We start from the raw sequence: 16,477 nt of genomic DNA on the forward strand, positions 1-16,477 counted from the left end.
GAAATTCTTCCTCTGAACACCTAAATTCAATACAGCTGAAAACATGCTCTTTGGGCTGTGTATCATCACAACTAATATGTAACAACATTTCAAACAACATTGGCAGAACAGCACAAAATCGCCACAGGTACTGCCTACACAAACTGTATAAGAAGAAAAACATTGCACTGACTTGACCTATCTGCCTTCAGCTGTTGCTAGGAGTCTTCAGTCCTGAAGCAATTTCTTCAGCTCCCCCTCCACCTTCTCCACAAATGCAGGAAAGCTGGGATCCAGCAAACAAACACGAAGGATTGGCTCCAAGTCACCCTGTGCCAAAGAATCGTGGCTATATATTTGAGGCAGAGTCACAGCAGTCTCTCCCAGGAAGTGCTGTGGATGGTCCAAAAAATATTTCAGTGAGTCAAAATATAGGAAACAGTCCCTTGAGGATCGACTAAGACATGGTCGATAATTTACAGCAACAAATTGATTAAGCATCCTATACCCCAGTAAAAATCTTTGTCTCCATGGTTAAACATAACACATATTTACAGTTAATATGTTGCATAGGGGCTATCTCAATTTTTAGCAGCTGTCGGCTGTGGATAACTTACTGTTTACTTCCTCCCACTTTTCCCAGTCAATACCTGTGTAAGGCGCTTGATGGACAATGGTCCTTGGACAACCTCAGGCTCAGCTCCCACAGCCTTCCCCTGCCAGGTTTGCAGACACAGGGTGACACGCAAAAGAAGAAAAAAGATTTGACAAACACGGCATGAAACCACAGGGTTAAGAGGCCAATCAATGGCTTCATTACTAATTGAAAGATATCCACCAGTCAAAGCCCTTTCATCTTCACTGTGAACTCCTTCAGTGAGTCTGTTTGTTAAAGGTCAAATTCTACCCCATGGCAGAGTCCATTCCTTTCTCAGTCCTTCGTGTTAAATGTTATGAAGCCCAGAGGAGCTGGATCTAAGTTTGACTCAGAATCCAGTCTCTAATTAACCATATCCTCTTGAGTGTTTTCAAGTTTGAAAATAAATAAAAGGCAAGTACTGACATGAGACACCAACAATCTCATCCCTGTGTGATTTGTAGAGTGTATTTTTCAGCTGGTTAAATGCTTTGATGACATGTTTTTTTTTCTTCTTCTTTTGTTGTTGTTGTTGTTGTTGTTGTTGTTTTTTAGCTTTTGAACAAAAATGTTTGTTTTCCTTATCAACAATTTGACTGTTAAAGGCAATATTAAGAACTACTTTCTTCAGTGGCTTAAAGGGGTATGCCACTTTGATGGTTGTATTTACAAATTAATTATATTATTGTTCTACATTCCTGTCTGCGTGTGTGTGTTTGGGTTGGGACATACTGCATTCTACACCATATGTTGCATTGTGATTGGCTAATGATACATGGGCTGTATATAGACTATCTCACTCCACCTACTGCAGTTGTAGAGTCAGCATTTAGAACAAAACAGTACTGCAAACAGCACCATCTAGTGAGGACAATGTGGCCGCTGCTCATACAGTAAAGCTGGTAACAGCACTGTGACAATAATGTCGACTAAGCAGTGGGTGTAACTTCCACTGTGACAATTTACATGACACTGATGTATTTTTAAATTTAGAAACTAGAATAAGAACACATGCTTATTTGAGCTCAGTGGCTCCTTCCCATCAAACTTGGAACATGGCAGAAAAAAGCAGCTACAAACCAGACGCACAAAGAGTATTTTTGAGGACTTCTATAGAAAATGCATTTTGTCAGTGTCATGCTGGTTCCAACACAGACATTTTCTTTAGTGAACTGTAAAGTGGGCAACCTGTATCACTGGTGCAGAGACCTCAGTTGGGGGCTGATTATGGGGTGGAGGGGCGTCATCCTGAGTGGTGACCTGGGAGTACTCCATCAGTTTTTCCACAGCACTTGAACACCCCTTTATAGCCTCTGCCCTGCTTCTTCCATCAAACTGCATCCTTATCATGCGGCTCTCTCCCTGCAGAAACCCACAAATACATTTGATCTCAAATGGCGCTTTTCCACTAGCGCGGTATGGTATGGTACGGCACGGCACGCTTTTTTTGCTTTTCCACTAGCCCCTAGTACCTGGTACCAGGTACTATTTTAGTACCGCCTCGGCCCTGGTTCCAAGCGAGTCGAAGCAATACTAAAACGTGACGTCAGCCGACTGCCTTCCACTGACTGGACAGAGCATCGTCACTGGACGAGTGCGAGCGCTGTGTCCAACATGAGAATCCAACCCGGAAATTTCAAAAACAGAGCGGCAACAGCGACCACTGATCTGTATCGAGACTGTTGTTATTCCTTCACCCGAGTTAAATGATGCTGTGTGGAAAACCACGCTGTGGTCCGTAATCGAGGTGCAGACGAGTGAGTTTGGAGCTGACGAACAGATCGAAAAAAGAGAGACGGACAATGCGGCCCTGCGATCGCCCCTGCGACTACCCTGCCCCCACTGAGGAGGAACTAGAGAACTCAGCTGTAGTGGAAAAACACCTTTACCGAGCCGTGCCGTACCGTGACTGTGTAGTGGAAAAGCGCCAAAACTGACAGACAAAAAAAAAAAAGGTTTGGTAAACACAGAGGCAACTCATGTCTGAACCCTAAAATTTTAACTGAATTATATAAGTGAAGCTGTTCAGCATTATGGCATTAGAATAAACTGTATCAAAATAATCATATTGATCTTGAATATAATTAGCCTCACTTCATCTTCATCTTACAAAGTGAATTAAGGTATTAGGTCAGACATTGAGAAACCACTATTCACCATGGGATTGCAATGCATCTCACGACTCACCTTCACATTAAATTGAAGTATCAGGTTATCAGATTTCTGCTCTACCTTGATAGAGTCTGAGCCACAGAGCAATGGGACGGTATCCTGAGAAGGGACCAGAGAATGAAAGTCTTTAGCAAACGGTTTTCATACAAGCTGCATTAAGTGATTGGATAACATAACAAAAAACACTTCATGTAAAAACTATACCAAATGTGCCAAGTAAAATCATCTCAATTTCCACTCATTCACTTCAAACCACTGGATAAATGTCAAGGACACACGTAAGTATTCTAACATCATCAGGAAGACTGGAAAAATAATATTACCTGGACCTGCCTGCAGGGGTCTCTATTCACCCAGTAACCTCTGAACCTCAGGTTTGGGGCTTACAAGCTTTTTCATGATAGAAACAATTCAACAAACATTTATAATAATAAATGGTAGCCTGATATTGTGACCTAAATATTTTAATTTAAATATTAACTTGTTTTGACTTTTGCATTTCCGGTGAAGTTATATATTTTTTTCTTTTTTTTTGAAATTTAAATTGTTATGCTATGTTATTCAAAGAGGAATTATCTTAACTGTGTTGCAGGGGGGAAAAGCTTTTGCAGGGGAATAAAATTGAATGCATTAGTTAAAAAAACGCAAAGTAAATATTTTCTGAGGGACATACAAATGATTTGAATCATATGGCAGCATGCTGTTTGGTATTTATTTATATTCACAGTAATCACATTATGGCCTCATCAGTCAGTCACCACATTTAAGCCTAAGCATACACCTTTGGGGCATTTAGCACTGACAGGTTCTTCACAAACATCATGAAAGGACCAAATAAGGGAATATTTATTGGAAAAATGGCATTCATCTCCCAACAGGGGTTTCCAAGAATCAATGCCAAGGTGTGCTGTAGCTGTTCTAGTGGCTTGCGGTGGGTTTTTCCCTTTATTTGACATCCAGCAAGAATATTTTCAAGAGATATAGCATTCAACATCATCATCTTTATTATGATCAGTGATGCCTGTTAAGTCGGGAGTATTTATATTTTAAGGAAAGCACTAAAGCTCCACAGTCACCCCGACTTTCTCTAATACAGCCCATTTCTGCATTGTTCAAAGACAGTCCCAGAAGTTTCCTTCTGTCCTTATCATGTAGTCTAGATGTCTGAGCTCTCTGTATTGAAAGTTTCTGAGCATTCACTGCACCAAGCTATAATAGACCAGTCTATCATCCTCGGTGAAAGCTCTCTGCAGTCTGACCTGAATATCTGTCTGGCTCAACACCCTGGTGCAGCAAGATAGCCGTGTGCCCTGCCAGAACACCATTAATGAGGCACTGAGAAGTCCCTTAAATGTTTTTGTCTGAGGAGCAGAAAGCAAACTTAGGCCTGGTAAAAATGCCAAGTCATGTTTTTCTCTTACTATTTCACATGCTGAACCAGACTACTATAGTGTAGCACACCTGATAAAGGGGGTTACGGTGTGGCATGACTGTCCACAGCTGCATTCGGCCTAATTGTCTAGTAGTTAATATACACAACTCACAAGGTTGAAAAAACAGTGCACAGAGAAGATAACAATGTAAAGTGCATTTGCAATAAACCACATTAAAATCTTGCAACCAAATCCTAATCTCAACCAAGGCTGTGGTGGTTTTTAGCTTTTTGTGAGCCAAATCTTTCGCAATAGAAGTTCTTTAACCGATTTTGAACCTGTACTCGGTAGGTTATGAGGGACATTTGGCTTGATCCAACCAAAACACTCACAGTCAAGTCCCATAAGATTTGAGCAGAAATGTCAAGCTGCTCAGCAGAATATTTCATACAGCTTCCATCGAAGCTTTTTATCTGGAAAGCAGATTTCTGTTCTGTTCTGTCATTTACATCCCTTTTTAGTTTGCCACTTTGGAAAATGTGCTGTTGAAAATGCCACTACATAGTCTCTTTACATAAAGCTAATTGTTTATTTCTTTAAATTCAAGGGGGATCCTTAGTAAATAATAATAATAATAATAATATACTAAACTTTATTTATAAAGTACTTTTAATACATTAAAAATGTAGCACAAAGTGCTTTACATGTTTAAAAGCAACCCCACCCCTACCCCAGCACATACACCCACACATATGCACACACGCACGAGCACATACACATGCATGCAAGCGCACACACACACACACACACACACACACAAATAGCGAGATCTGAGAAACGTGTGGCTGAATACAGAGGAGCCAGGTCAGGAAACACCATCACAGTAATAACATAACAAAGCATTTAAGGATGCATGTACACAATTGAATGAAGAGTCAAGAATCCCACTTTGGAATAGCGTTACAAATAATTAATAGAATTCATATTCAGTGTCCCCTCCACATGGGGGAGGACAACCAATAATAACAACTGTGACGTACTACAAATTGCAAGTGTCGGAGCATGACATTCACAGCTGCAGCCGTAAATTATTTCAAGCAATTCCCCTATAGCCACAATTTATTTTTTGAATAACAGAGCTTCAAGTAAAGGTACACATGCAGCATCTATGCAACACAGTGTTTTATGCACTGACATCTGCTACTAATCCAGTGTCTACAGCCAGAATAATCGGATTGTATGAGCTGAAAGTCTCTGGTTACTGTGCTGAACTACTCCACCATCATTTGAATAGCCTTTGTCCATGTGATTTGGCACTTCAAGTTCAGCATAACTTAATCAATAATAACTAATCTTTTTAAGGTAAATACCATATGGAAAATAATCTGACCAACCAATCTTTTCTCCATTCCCTTTCCCGAAGGGTTGAATTTCAGACCATTCATTTGAAAGACAGTAAAGGCAGTGAACTGGTAGGATTGTAATATGCAATAACATAAATTAAGTAGATTAATGGTATTAAATTATTGCACACATCAGAGAGCTGTAAAGAAGTTAATTGAAAGAATAGCCTTCTCACTAACAACATGGACATGCATGAGGCTGGATGACACAATAGAGTGGACACGGATTCAGCATTAGACAATCCATGGAAACAAAATTAAAACAATCACGCCATATTGTTTACTTACCAAACTTTCCCGATCCTGTAATACATGCAAATATCCAGATTCCAAAAATGTAAGGACAATCTCAGGTTGACCGCCTTTTGTCTCATACACCTGGTAAAAAAAGAAGAGAATATTAAGCAGGGCAAATTTACGGTGAGTGATTAATCTTCTTGATCATCTGATGATGGTTCTACAGCACATTTTGGCAGGCATTAGGTCTTTGGTTAAACCATAATGTAACTAAATGAGGCATGTCATAGACATTGTTTTATCACATAATATTTTGAGGGCACTGAAGGACTACTTGGTCACATGCTCTGTATTTGATGTCATTTTCAATTTTCTTATTTTTAGAAAGTTCCATGATCCAATGTAAATCAATATTTAAAAAAAAATAAAATCAGCCAGATTCATGTATTTCCATGCTCACAAATTGAACTGTGTGTTACACCCCACAAGGTCTAATGACAGTGTGTGCGACTGTATCCAAACTCTCATGAGTTGTCATACAATATAATGTACAAGGGTACACTTCAGTTTCACAGTCCTCAACTCCTGTTTTCACTCAGAAACTGCAGCTCCAGCTTGCCATCTAGAGTCTGATGCAGTCAATGAAAGACAAAGCCACAATCTTATATGCCAGTCTTTTTTTCTTTACAGCAAAGAAAACAGTATTATTCCCACATCTCTTAACCATCTGTCAAGCTCCATTAAAACTAATATTTTTGAAACCCAACACATACAGGACATTGAGAAATGTAAAACGTGTTTATTAAGTGTTTATTAAACTCTCACACACTTTAAACATAATTTGTTCGTCTATCAATGAAGGGAAATTTACCAACCACTTAGAATTTCATAACACATTTAGAAGCAATTCTTATGTTGTGAACGTCAATCATGTGTAAATGAATTACCTTTTTTACTTATTTATTTCAACTAAGAGGAGATATTGCACTTCAAGGATCTCTGTCTGGATTATAACAGTTTTACAATTTAAAGATTTGGTCTAATGGTCTTATTTGTAGAGGGAGCTTTACTCCTCATATTCCCTTCAAATATTAGTTCCCAAGGATCCTCAAAGCACTTGCATAAAGACACTGAAGATCCTTAATTCCTTCTTTTCAACTTTTACCATATGACCTACACAGTGATGCTAGCCGACTGTCCTTTGACTACCTATATGTTAGCCCCAATAACAAAACACTGATTACAACCAACAATATTTGAAGGGAGCTTCGAAGCATGTGTGCACTGCACACAATGATGTTGAGCCCATAAACCAGCAACACTGTCAGCTGAATGTCAGGCTACTGCAGTAGGCTGTTTTTGCTACTACCAAGAGCTAGCATTAGCTTAACAAAGCTAATCTCAACCGGCTAGCTAGCATAATGTTTTTCAACGGCTACAAGTGTAGTTTAGAGCAGATGTCATACCGTCCAAGGCTTTCCTCCCCTCTCTCTGAGACCTGGGGTGAAACGGGCGTAGCGTTTCAAACGCCATACCTGGTTGGCGGCCATTTCTCCTGGAGACAAGTTGTTCGAGATATTTTCCACAGCGAATAAACACTGACCTGCTAAGTAACAAACAGGGTGAGTGTAACGTTATATGAAAGACTGCATGTTCGCACCAGGGTGATACATTTGCATCTGGCACTTGACAATACGGGTATAGCCTATCAGAGAGCTTTCAACCGAGTTAAACAACTGACCTGTCGGGGCGGGGGCAGCTAGGTGAGGGCCTCTGGTCCGCCGCCGCAGCGCGCGTCTTCAGTGGCGGTCAATGCGAACTGAACTGAGCGGAAAAAATATGGAGTCGGTCCTCATGTCCACAGACGGTTCTGCTCCGACCAAATGCGGTCGCCCTCGCCAACTGAGCGTAAGCTATTCTTGATTCACTGTGCTGCGGAGCTGGAGACCCGAGATCACGGCAGAACTACAAGCTAACATGAAAACAGCCATATCAAGCGAGATGAACATGTAAGTTAAGCAACAGATCACTTTGCCTTTCCGAGGTTGATTTGCTGTTCACTATAACATAGCTGGGTCATTCCAGAATTGGAGGACATTTCATGTCCCACCCATTCATTTTCAATAAATCATGCATGAAATTCCAAAACTTGCATTTGTGGTGAAAATTATAATTACTCTGAGACAAAATATAAATATAGTTATACAAAAACTGGTTCCAAAATATTATTTAAAATACAAAATAACTCTAAGCACCCCCTAAAATGGCCTTTTTCTCTTGTCCCACCCTCTTAATGGCCAACATGCATGTCAAATAAAGCGGTTAAAATAAGTTTAAAATTTTAATTTTTTTGTATGATTTTGTTGATTTATGTCTTTTGTAAGTGTAAAAACACTTAGTTTAATCATAAACATATTTTAAATAAAAGTAATTTTGCACTAAAGTTGTGTCCCACAACATCCACGCAACCCTGTTACCAAAACCTTTTTAGCAGAGAAGAAGAAGAAAAAGAAGTATGAGACACATGACACAAAATAATTTGTATTATCAAACTGTTAGATAATAGCAGGAGTAGACACAAGGTAAGTCCTCTCTTCTATTTTTCATATTTTTCATATTTCGTCTGCCCTGATTGAGTGCGTCACTCTAACCAATGCAACCCTGTTACTCATATTACCAGAATAAGGCAAAATAAAGTTTTCTTTGTTCCTTTAAATAACTAAGTTTGTTCTCAACCTTACAGTAACATTACATTCCATAGCTAGCATCTTTCTTCTGCTAAACAGCTGACATAAGCATTGATTTGCAACCCTGTTACTTGTAACCCTGTTACTTCAGAGTAACAGGGTTGAGATTTATGTCATAATCTACAATCAAAAGTAATGAATCTATTCAACCCTGTTACTTTGTTCAACCCTGTTACTCTAATTTCAACCCTGTTACTGTGTAATTTATCTTAACATTATCTTAAATGACTGTATCAGCTCATGAGGGTTTATCCTATTGTCATTTTGGTAGTGTGTATGATTATATTCATTATGTATTTTGGCAAATATTTATAGATAAATACTTTTATAATACCTTTACAGGTTCCTGAGTATTGGTAACAGGGTTGCACCAAGCAGCACACACAATATATAAAATATCTAATAAAAAGTGTCACTTTGAGTCCTGAGCTGGCCAAACATAATTATTTGATGATTAATTACCTGTATTTCTTAAATATATAGCAGAAAATGATCAAATAAATAGTAAAATTTTGAGGTGTTTCAGTCCTTAAATGTCCTCCAATTCTGGAATGACCCAGCTACTGCACGACTTTCTCCTTTCTGTTGGTGTCCTTGGCTGCAAAACGATTCTTTTTTCTTCATCCAAGTCCTCCTGTTACCTTTACTGTGACTGACTGATGACTGGTGTACATTGCTGCAATGAGGGCACTGTCCTACTGGAAAACAGCTCGGCATAATAATGATAATTGGATTGCAAATTAATTTCCAACACTGGTAGCACATAGTGGAGAGCACACTAGACAGACAGACAGATTTTTTGTTGTTTTTATTGTAGCACCGATGGAGACATGGGAAATGAAAAGGTAGGCTAATTGTACAAAACAATGAAGTTCATTGTCACTTAATTCCACAATCACGGGATCCACTCAAGGAGACAAAATTAATGTAGGGCTAGGCTAGCTGCTTTAATCAATATCCTGACATCACAGAACAGATGTTGTTTCTACAACATAATGCAGCCAGTGTATACATTTGACAGCTGAAGCATATTCAGCCACATCACATGGTCCTGAAGTGTGAAAAGTGTGAAAGTGGTCAGATGGTGAAAGATGGTAACTGTGGTTCCTAGGGTGCTCAAGAGACAGCGGCCTCCTCATTTGAAATTATGGTTTTAAAAAAGTTGCTAAAATGCAGGGATGCAAACAAGTCGCTTTTCGCCGCCGTTTTAAAGCAGAAGTAAGTGATATATTTGTGTTAATATAAGTCTTAAATAGTTCTATCTTCCGACAGCAATCACTTACATAGAGTGTTTGGACTGAAACACGGGTCTCTCAGTCCCTCTGCTCCGCTCTGAGCCGAGGAGAAAACATTTATCGTATCCTACAGTTTTTATCCAATGAGGAGAGAGAACGGCATGCAGGGCTGTGTGTGCAGCCAAGGGACGCCGTGAATGTGGTGACGTAGGGACGAGGACTGTTATGGTGCGTTCAAGGAAACTCGTATTTTTCCGACCGTGAAGTCGTACCAGTTCGATCTGGTACGAGTTCACCGGTCGGAAGTTACGAGTGGCCGTTATAGTGACTTTCACCGGTAAAACAGGTCGGAAAAACACGAGTGGGTTGCCTGGAACGCTACAAAGTCGTAAGTTGTGACTTGAAGCTGTAATTTACGATTTCAAAAGCCTGCCTGGAACGCAGCATTAGCGAAAACGACCGGACCACTTACTTCTGCTTTAATTTGGGAATGGGTCACCTATTTGAGGGGGGGGGGGGGCACAAATGTAATCACAGAAGGCTGAAAATCACTGGACATGTCGGTTGTGATTTCAACAGTGTAAATTAGGGCTGTCAAGATCTATGCAGTAGCCTAAGTAATTAGGCTATTGCATACTACTCCAATTATTTCCAATGTAGCCTACAGGTGCGTCAGAATATCCTGAGAAAGATTATTAAAGCAGAAGTAAGCAGAATATTTGTGTTAATATAAGTCTTAAATAGTTATATCTTCCGACAGCAATCACTTTTATAGAGTGTTTGGTCTGAAACACGGGTCTGTCGGTCACTCTGCTCTGCTGTAAGCCGAGGAGAAAACTTTCCTTGTATCCTACAACCTTTATCCAATGAGGAGAGAGAACGGCATAAAGGGGCGGTCCTCTCTGTGTCTGCAGCCAAGGGATGCGCGTGAATGTGGTGATGTAGGGACGAAGGCAGAGACTGCTAACTCCATCGGCTGACAAGAAGTTAGCCAAAACGACCGGATCGCTTACTTCTGCTTTTGCCGTTTTTTACAATCTGGCCTCTATATAACACTAGTTCATTTCATCATTATTTTGTTATGATACACTAGTGCTACAGTATTCCCCTCTGAGTCTGGGGTTTACCTGTTATCAACATCCGGGGTCTGTAGGTTGACCTACTAACCTCTGACCTGGATGATGTCATCTCTGAGCGCCTCATTCTGATAATAATGATTCCACTTCGGCTCCATTTTTAGCGCAACTAGCCAGAGCTTTAGTAAGTCCAGGTTGGGGACAGGAAGCCTGTGGAAGCTGAACTTCGTCCAGCTGGTCATTTTGTTCTGACAAGTCAGAAACATGCAGAAATGAACCATAGTATTAGCAGTAACAACTTTAAGGTAAACAAGCCGCGCCGCGTAGCGCTCAGAGATGATATCATCCAGGTCAAAAGTTAAGGAGGCTGCAAGTTGGTACCAGGGGTGGTAGGCTAATACCTCAACACTCGATTTGATCTGAGGGCCAGAGTAGATATCAGAGAGAAGAGACTTATGTATTTCTGGATTGTGGATTGTGTCCTTAATAAAGTCTTATTATTATTATTAGCCTATTATTATTATTTTCTTTCGGGGAGGGCAGATAGTTATGCACTAGGCTAAATCTTGATATGTTTTGCCCAATGAATGACAAACTAAGTTAGGCTACTTGTTTTAAGATTGAGGTCAGATATATTTTTCTATTCTCATTGTAAAATGGAGGTAGTCCAAAGTGTGTAAGAAGTGCCAAACCTCAAATGCCACGTCTGTCTCTGCTCCTCATTGGCTCTAATACAAAGATTTTCTGAGAGAAGCAGAACGGACCCCTGTTTTAAAATTGCACATTTCTGCAAAACTGCAGTAGCCCCCCGTGGTCCTATCAAAATTTCCCCAGAGGAAATTTTCTAATGAAACTTTGTTGTCCCACACTTACTTTTTCAATTATTTAAATTAAGTGTTTGGAAAATGGGAGAAACCCCAGAGAAGGCCCACACAGACAGATGCAAACTCACGGAATGAAGTTTTTGTTTTAGCTTCTTGGTCCTGTAAAAAGAGAGAGTGAGCGGAACAAGAAAAGAGAAGATAGAGACAGAGAGTGCATGAGTAATGGATGTTATACCTTTGGGAGGTCTGAGCAACGTTGGGTAACCCCCAGTTAATTTAAAAAGCTGGATAAATTGTTTCCATGTATACGTTTTCTTTGATTGATTTTACTTATAAATTGATCTTTCTCTCTCTCGTCCAGGTCGTCATGTGCCAGTGATGCCGCAAAGGTTTTCCTGGATTTCCTGGTGTGTGCAGCCAAGGGATGCGCGTGAATGTGGTGACGTAGGGACGAGGGTGGGGACTGCTAACTCCATCGGCTGACAGGAAGCTAACCAAAACAACCGGATCGCTTACTTCTGCTTTAACTTGTCTGGTTAGGCATGTATCAGTCTTCTGCCTTTTCACTGTTGGTCTTTGATACCTTCCTGTTTGGATGCCTCCCATTCCATCTTCTCCTCTGTGATGTCTGTCAGTTCTAATCTCAACTGCTCTGCCTCCATCATCAAGACTCAGGTCTTTTTGTCCAGCATACCCAGTAGCTATATATTCTCCTCATTCTCATCCAATTAAATGTATCTCAGGTAGATGAAGGAGGATCTGTTCTGTCTGGTCAAAAACAATTCTGTTCCTGGGTCAGGTCTGTGGTCTACCTCATCTTTTTTTTTTTTTGCCTTTATCTTCACTGCAGACTTTTTTTTCCTCCAATACACACAGCCGCGAAGACAGCTGCTTCGTCTTCCATCTCTACTGCAGATTGTGCTTCATTTAAACAGAGTGTGTGTCAGTAGACACAGAACTTGACACAGCTGCCTCCATCTCCATCTTTGCCTTTATCTTAAGTGCAGACTGTGCTTTTGCTTTTGCTGCAGACTGTCATGGAATCACAGTCAATCCAAAGACAAAGTTGACTAGATCAGTGGAAACCATCTTCTTCTGAGGCTGAGTCCTTTCCAGTCTTACACTATCATCCTCTCTGGAGAGAAGGAAGCTCTGTGTTGTCAAGTTGTTGGCAGGACTTCCGATCAGCCACTTGGAGATTCATAGTACTCCAGGGGTTGACAGACATAGCTCACAAGCTGCTTCCTCAGCAGAGTGGGGCGTTTCAATGTTTTCTGGTGCCATGGATGACTCTTCCAACATATGCCCTTTTCTCTAATAAGCTGTTGTTACATCTGATAATTTGCCGAGTTTTCCAGGAATTCAGGAGTTGGTTACTTTGTGCTGTCTAGTGGTTTATACTCATGTTTTGATACAGAGTAGATGTGTGTCTTCAAATTAAAACATATGGAGATTACTTTATTTGTCAGACATTTCTCAATTTATTAAAAGAATAAAAAGTCAACTTCAGTGCTCACTACCATAGACCAGCTGCGTAAAGGATTGTTTCTAAAATACATCAAAACTAGTTTGACATTTTTGCCCTACACCACACTTGAAACATCTGGAATAAACCAATATCAGCTGACATGTCTGTTAGAACTATTCTTTGGTCCAAATGTATCAATACCTGTCATGTTATCTGTCTGATCTCCACACTGTTTTTTTTCTTTCCACATCTAGCCATTTTACAAATACACACTTTATCTCATTTTATTCTAAAATGAAGAGGTATAGTTTTTGTATTATATTTCAAAAACGCCCAGAGAGGAACACTTTTTTTTTTAGAGACAAGAACGTTTTATAAATCCAGCAACAAAAAGTCTGTCTCTTCACCACAATTAAATGCAACATTCTGACCTATATCCACAAAAACTGTAGAACCTTTCATTTGTTGATCTCAATAATATAAACTCTATGACTAACAATGGTATCACTTAAGATGAGTACATTGTATTAGTCATTATAATACCTACAGCAAATTTGATGTTTAATGTTTTTTAATACCGAAGGGCTCAATCATTCCCATGTTCATGTAGGATTTACCAAATGTTGGGTCTGCTTGTGCTTGACTGTTATGGTAGTGAGTGATTTTCTTTTCTTTTTAAAAAAAATTGTGTTATTTATTTCTTTTGTCGTATTGAAATGTATTACAGAAAGAAACAGATCATCGTGTGCTGAAACTCCCAAGTGCCCACTTTGGACTTGAATGAATGACCTTAAACGCTGACATTAAAGGTAAGAAACCTCTACTTCCACGTACATGCGGTGATGTTTAATTACTGAGGACACATACTGTCAATATTACACAATAGCCTGGATATTTACAAAGCTTTACTCATAAGATCGAAACATTCCAGTGCGTCATTCTGAAGGCGGTAACGCTTTTGTTTGACATCAACCTACGTGACGAGGATATTTCAAATGTCAAAAATAAACTTTTTCCCCCCATGATTTGTGGCATGATCTGTTAAAAGGTTATGTGAAATCCATGAACGAACCGACTGATATTAGTGTCAAAGTGTGCATGCTTTTATTTGTGTTTGCTGCCAAATGAGAAGTTGCTCTTACAGTTCTATAAACCACGTTTTACGAGGTTCTACCTCACCGGCGTTTGTGTGCGCAAATTACGCAGAGGATCGCTCTGATCATCTGGATCGCAAACAGGCTGCTGCTTGGTTTACCCGTTTGGAGCATCCAGCCTCGCGGTGCTAAACAACGGGCTTGCATCGCCTACCTGTAGCCTTAACCTGAGAAACGGAGAGCGTTTTAAGAATGGGAAGAGCATTCCCCTTTAAACAAGGTGGGCTGAGCTTATTTGCAGATCTCGCTCCTATGGCAACCCAATAGATCAGCATCATGAATATTCACAATTCACCAAAACGCACCCTGACTATGGATCAGTGATGTCAGCAGTCCCTGGAATGCTCCATTGTATTTTTTCATGATTGTGTCGCGTTGTTTGACGGCAGCTGGAAAGACATCTGATGAAAAGAGCATCCTTCGCCGCGCATGACCTTTCCCTCGTCTCCGTATCACCGTCCGTCGGCACATCCCTCACATGTCACGCTAAGGTGACTTTCAAGCAGTTTTTCTACTTTTGCGCACAATGTCGAAGCGGCACAAAGATGCACATCGGGGACGCTGTGGCCAAGCGGACCGCCCAGACTGTGCGTGAGGACATATGCAAACTGTCAGGTAGTCTAATTATGAAAAAGAGTGTCTCCCGTCTGTTTCAGCAGAGCCACGACGGTCCATGTCATGTGTAGCAGGCTTTCAGGGATTCAGATTAGCTCCAGACTGATCGCTCTCACAAACAGATAGGGAGCGCGGGGCTGGTGGCAATAGTCGTTTCAATACAGCCTAACAATCAGGATTTATTTAATTTTCTCCACTGTGTCTCAATGTCATAATGGACAGGTTGCACTCCTCCATGCGTAAAAGGCTCTACAGTTTGCCACAGCACATTGGACAGAAAGCATCTATAATGGGCGAAGGAGAAGACGCAGACAAGGACACCCGGAGAAAGAGTATTAGGATGAAACCTCTACCGTCGCCGACCTCTGGGGGAAGCTGTAAAGGCATCGGGGAGACCAAAGGTGGGGAGTCTGTGATCATGGAGACGGACATGGGGAGACCGATGAAGACCAGCTCAAACGGAGATTGTCGGAGGTTTCGAGGCAGCCTCTCGTCCATCACAAGTCGGCATGTGCACGACTCGGACTCGGCGGAGGAGAGGCGCCTCATCACCGAGGGGGATGTCACCCCGAGCGAGGAGAGCCCCCCCGGAGCCATCGGTGATGGGCCGCCGGATCAAGGCGCGCAAGGGGCCAGCGGTGGCGGTGGTACCCAAAACGAGTCCCCAGGCCAGCAGGCAGGGTTTATAAAGTTGGATGGCATTGATCAAATTCTGCCGGACGACGAGAGATTATATCAAGCTGGGTTCATGCACAGACAGTTTGGAGCAATGCTCCAACCAGGGGTCAACAAGTTCTCCCTGAGGATGTTTGGAAGTGAGAAGGCGGTGGAACGGGAACAAGAGCGGGTTAAATCCGCCGGATTTTGGATAATTCATCCTTACAGTGATTTCAGGTAAATTCAGACACCTTACACGTGCTCTCCCTCACAACAAATGTTTCAGAATGAGGCGTCACTTTAAGGAAGGCATGCCTTGCACAGGCCCAGATGTTTTTCTCTGTGTGTTTATCATTTATTAGGGCATTCATTACTGAGAGAGCAGCCCAGTCATCGTTTTATCCAGCTTTATTCCACCTTCATCACTTATCTTACTCCTTCATACTCAGAGATTACATTTTCCAGAGACATAACTGTTATTAATGTGCTTCACTGCTTTACAGAACCCTTACAGTTCACCTATACTGAATGAATAAGGAATATTTTTTATTATAAAATAGTATTCCTATTATATATTACACATGTGATAGCAGATTTACTCTAAACGAAGAAGAATCTCATTCATTAGTTAGGAGGCCTTGTGTTATGAAACAAGACCTTTGTTAATTGGGCCAAATTGGGCAGATGCTATTCAAATAGATTTATAATTGAATCCCTTTAGTGGCTCCTTCTCCTTTATTTGACAAAACTTGTGTTGAGGGGACTTCATTTATCACTGATTAAGGTTAATGATGAGGCCTTCACTTCACATTGTCTTTACAGGCTTACATATTGATTTTCTTACTCTCCTCTTCTTTTCTATGTAGTATTTTTTTTTTTAAAGCAGCAGTTTAAAATCAT

General features: G+C 40.7%; 2 protein-coding genes across 2 annotated transcripts in view; one reads left to right on the forward strand and one right to left on the reverse strand.

Annotated features, from left to right (window-relative positions):
- Positions 1–130: 130 nt before the first annotated feature.
- Positions 131–7,545, reverse strand: rec114 (REC114 meiotic recombination protein). Its single transcript, XM_085765237.1, has 7 exons — positions 7,538–7,545; positions 7,268–7,400; positions 5,853–5,942; positions 2,804–2,887; positions 1,805–1,978; positions 630–695; positions 131–372 (listed from the first exon to the last, which is right to left on the reverse strand). Exons 2-7 carry the CDS (start codon positions 7,349–7,351, stop codon positions 208–210), a joined length of 663 nt encoding a protein of 220 aa, XP_085621363.1. The 5' UTR covers positions 7,352–7,400; positions 7,538–7,545; the 3' UTR covers positions 131–207.
- A 6,822-nt stretch (positions 7,546–14,367) lies between these two features.
- Positions 14,368–16,477, forward strand: part of hcn4 (hyperpolarization activated cyclic nucleotide-gated potassium channel 4) — an 80,867-nt gene continuing 78,757 nt past the window's right edge. The window contains exons 1-2 of the mRNA XM_085765250.1: positions 14,368–14,920; positions 15,143–15,814. Coding sequence (XP_085621376.1) covers positions 14,907–14,920; positions 15,143–15,814 — 686 coding nt within the window. The 5' untranslated portion in view covers positions 14,368–14,906. The remainder of the gene's footprint in view (positions 14,921–15,142; positions 15,815–16,477) is intronic.

This window comes from Trachurus japonicus, chromosome 3 (genome assembly GCF_045865225.1).
Source record: "Trachurus japonicus isolate A0001 chromosome 3, Traja_1.0".
NCBI classification, from domain to species: domain Eukaryota; kingdom Metazoa; phylum Chordata; class Actinopteri; order Carangiformes; family Carangidae; genus Trachurus; species Trachurus japonicus.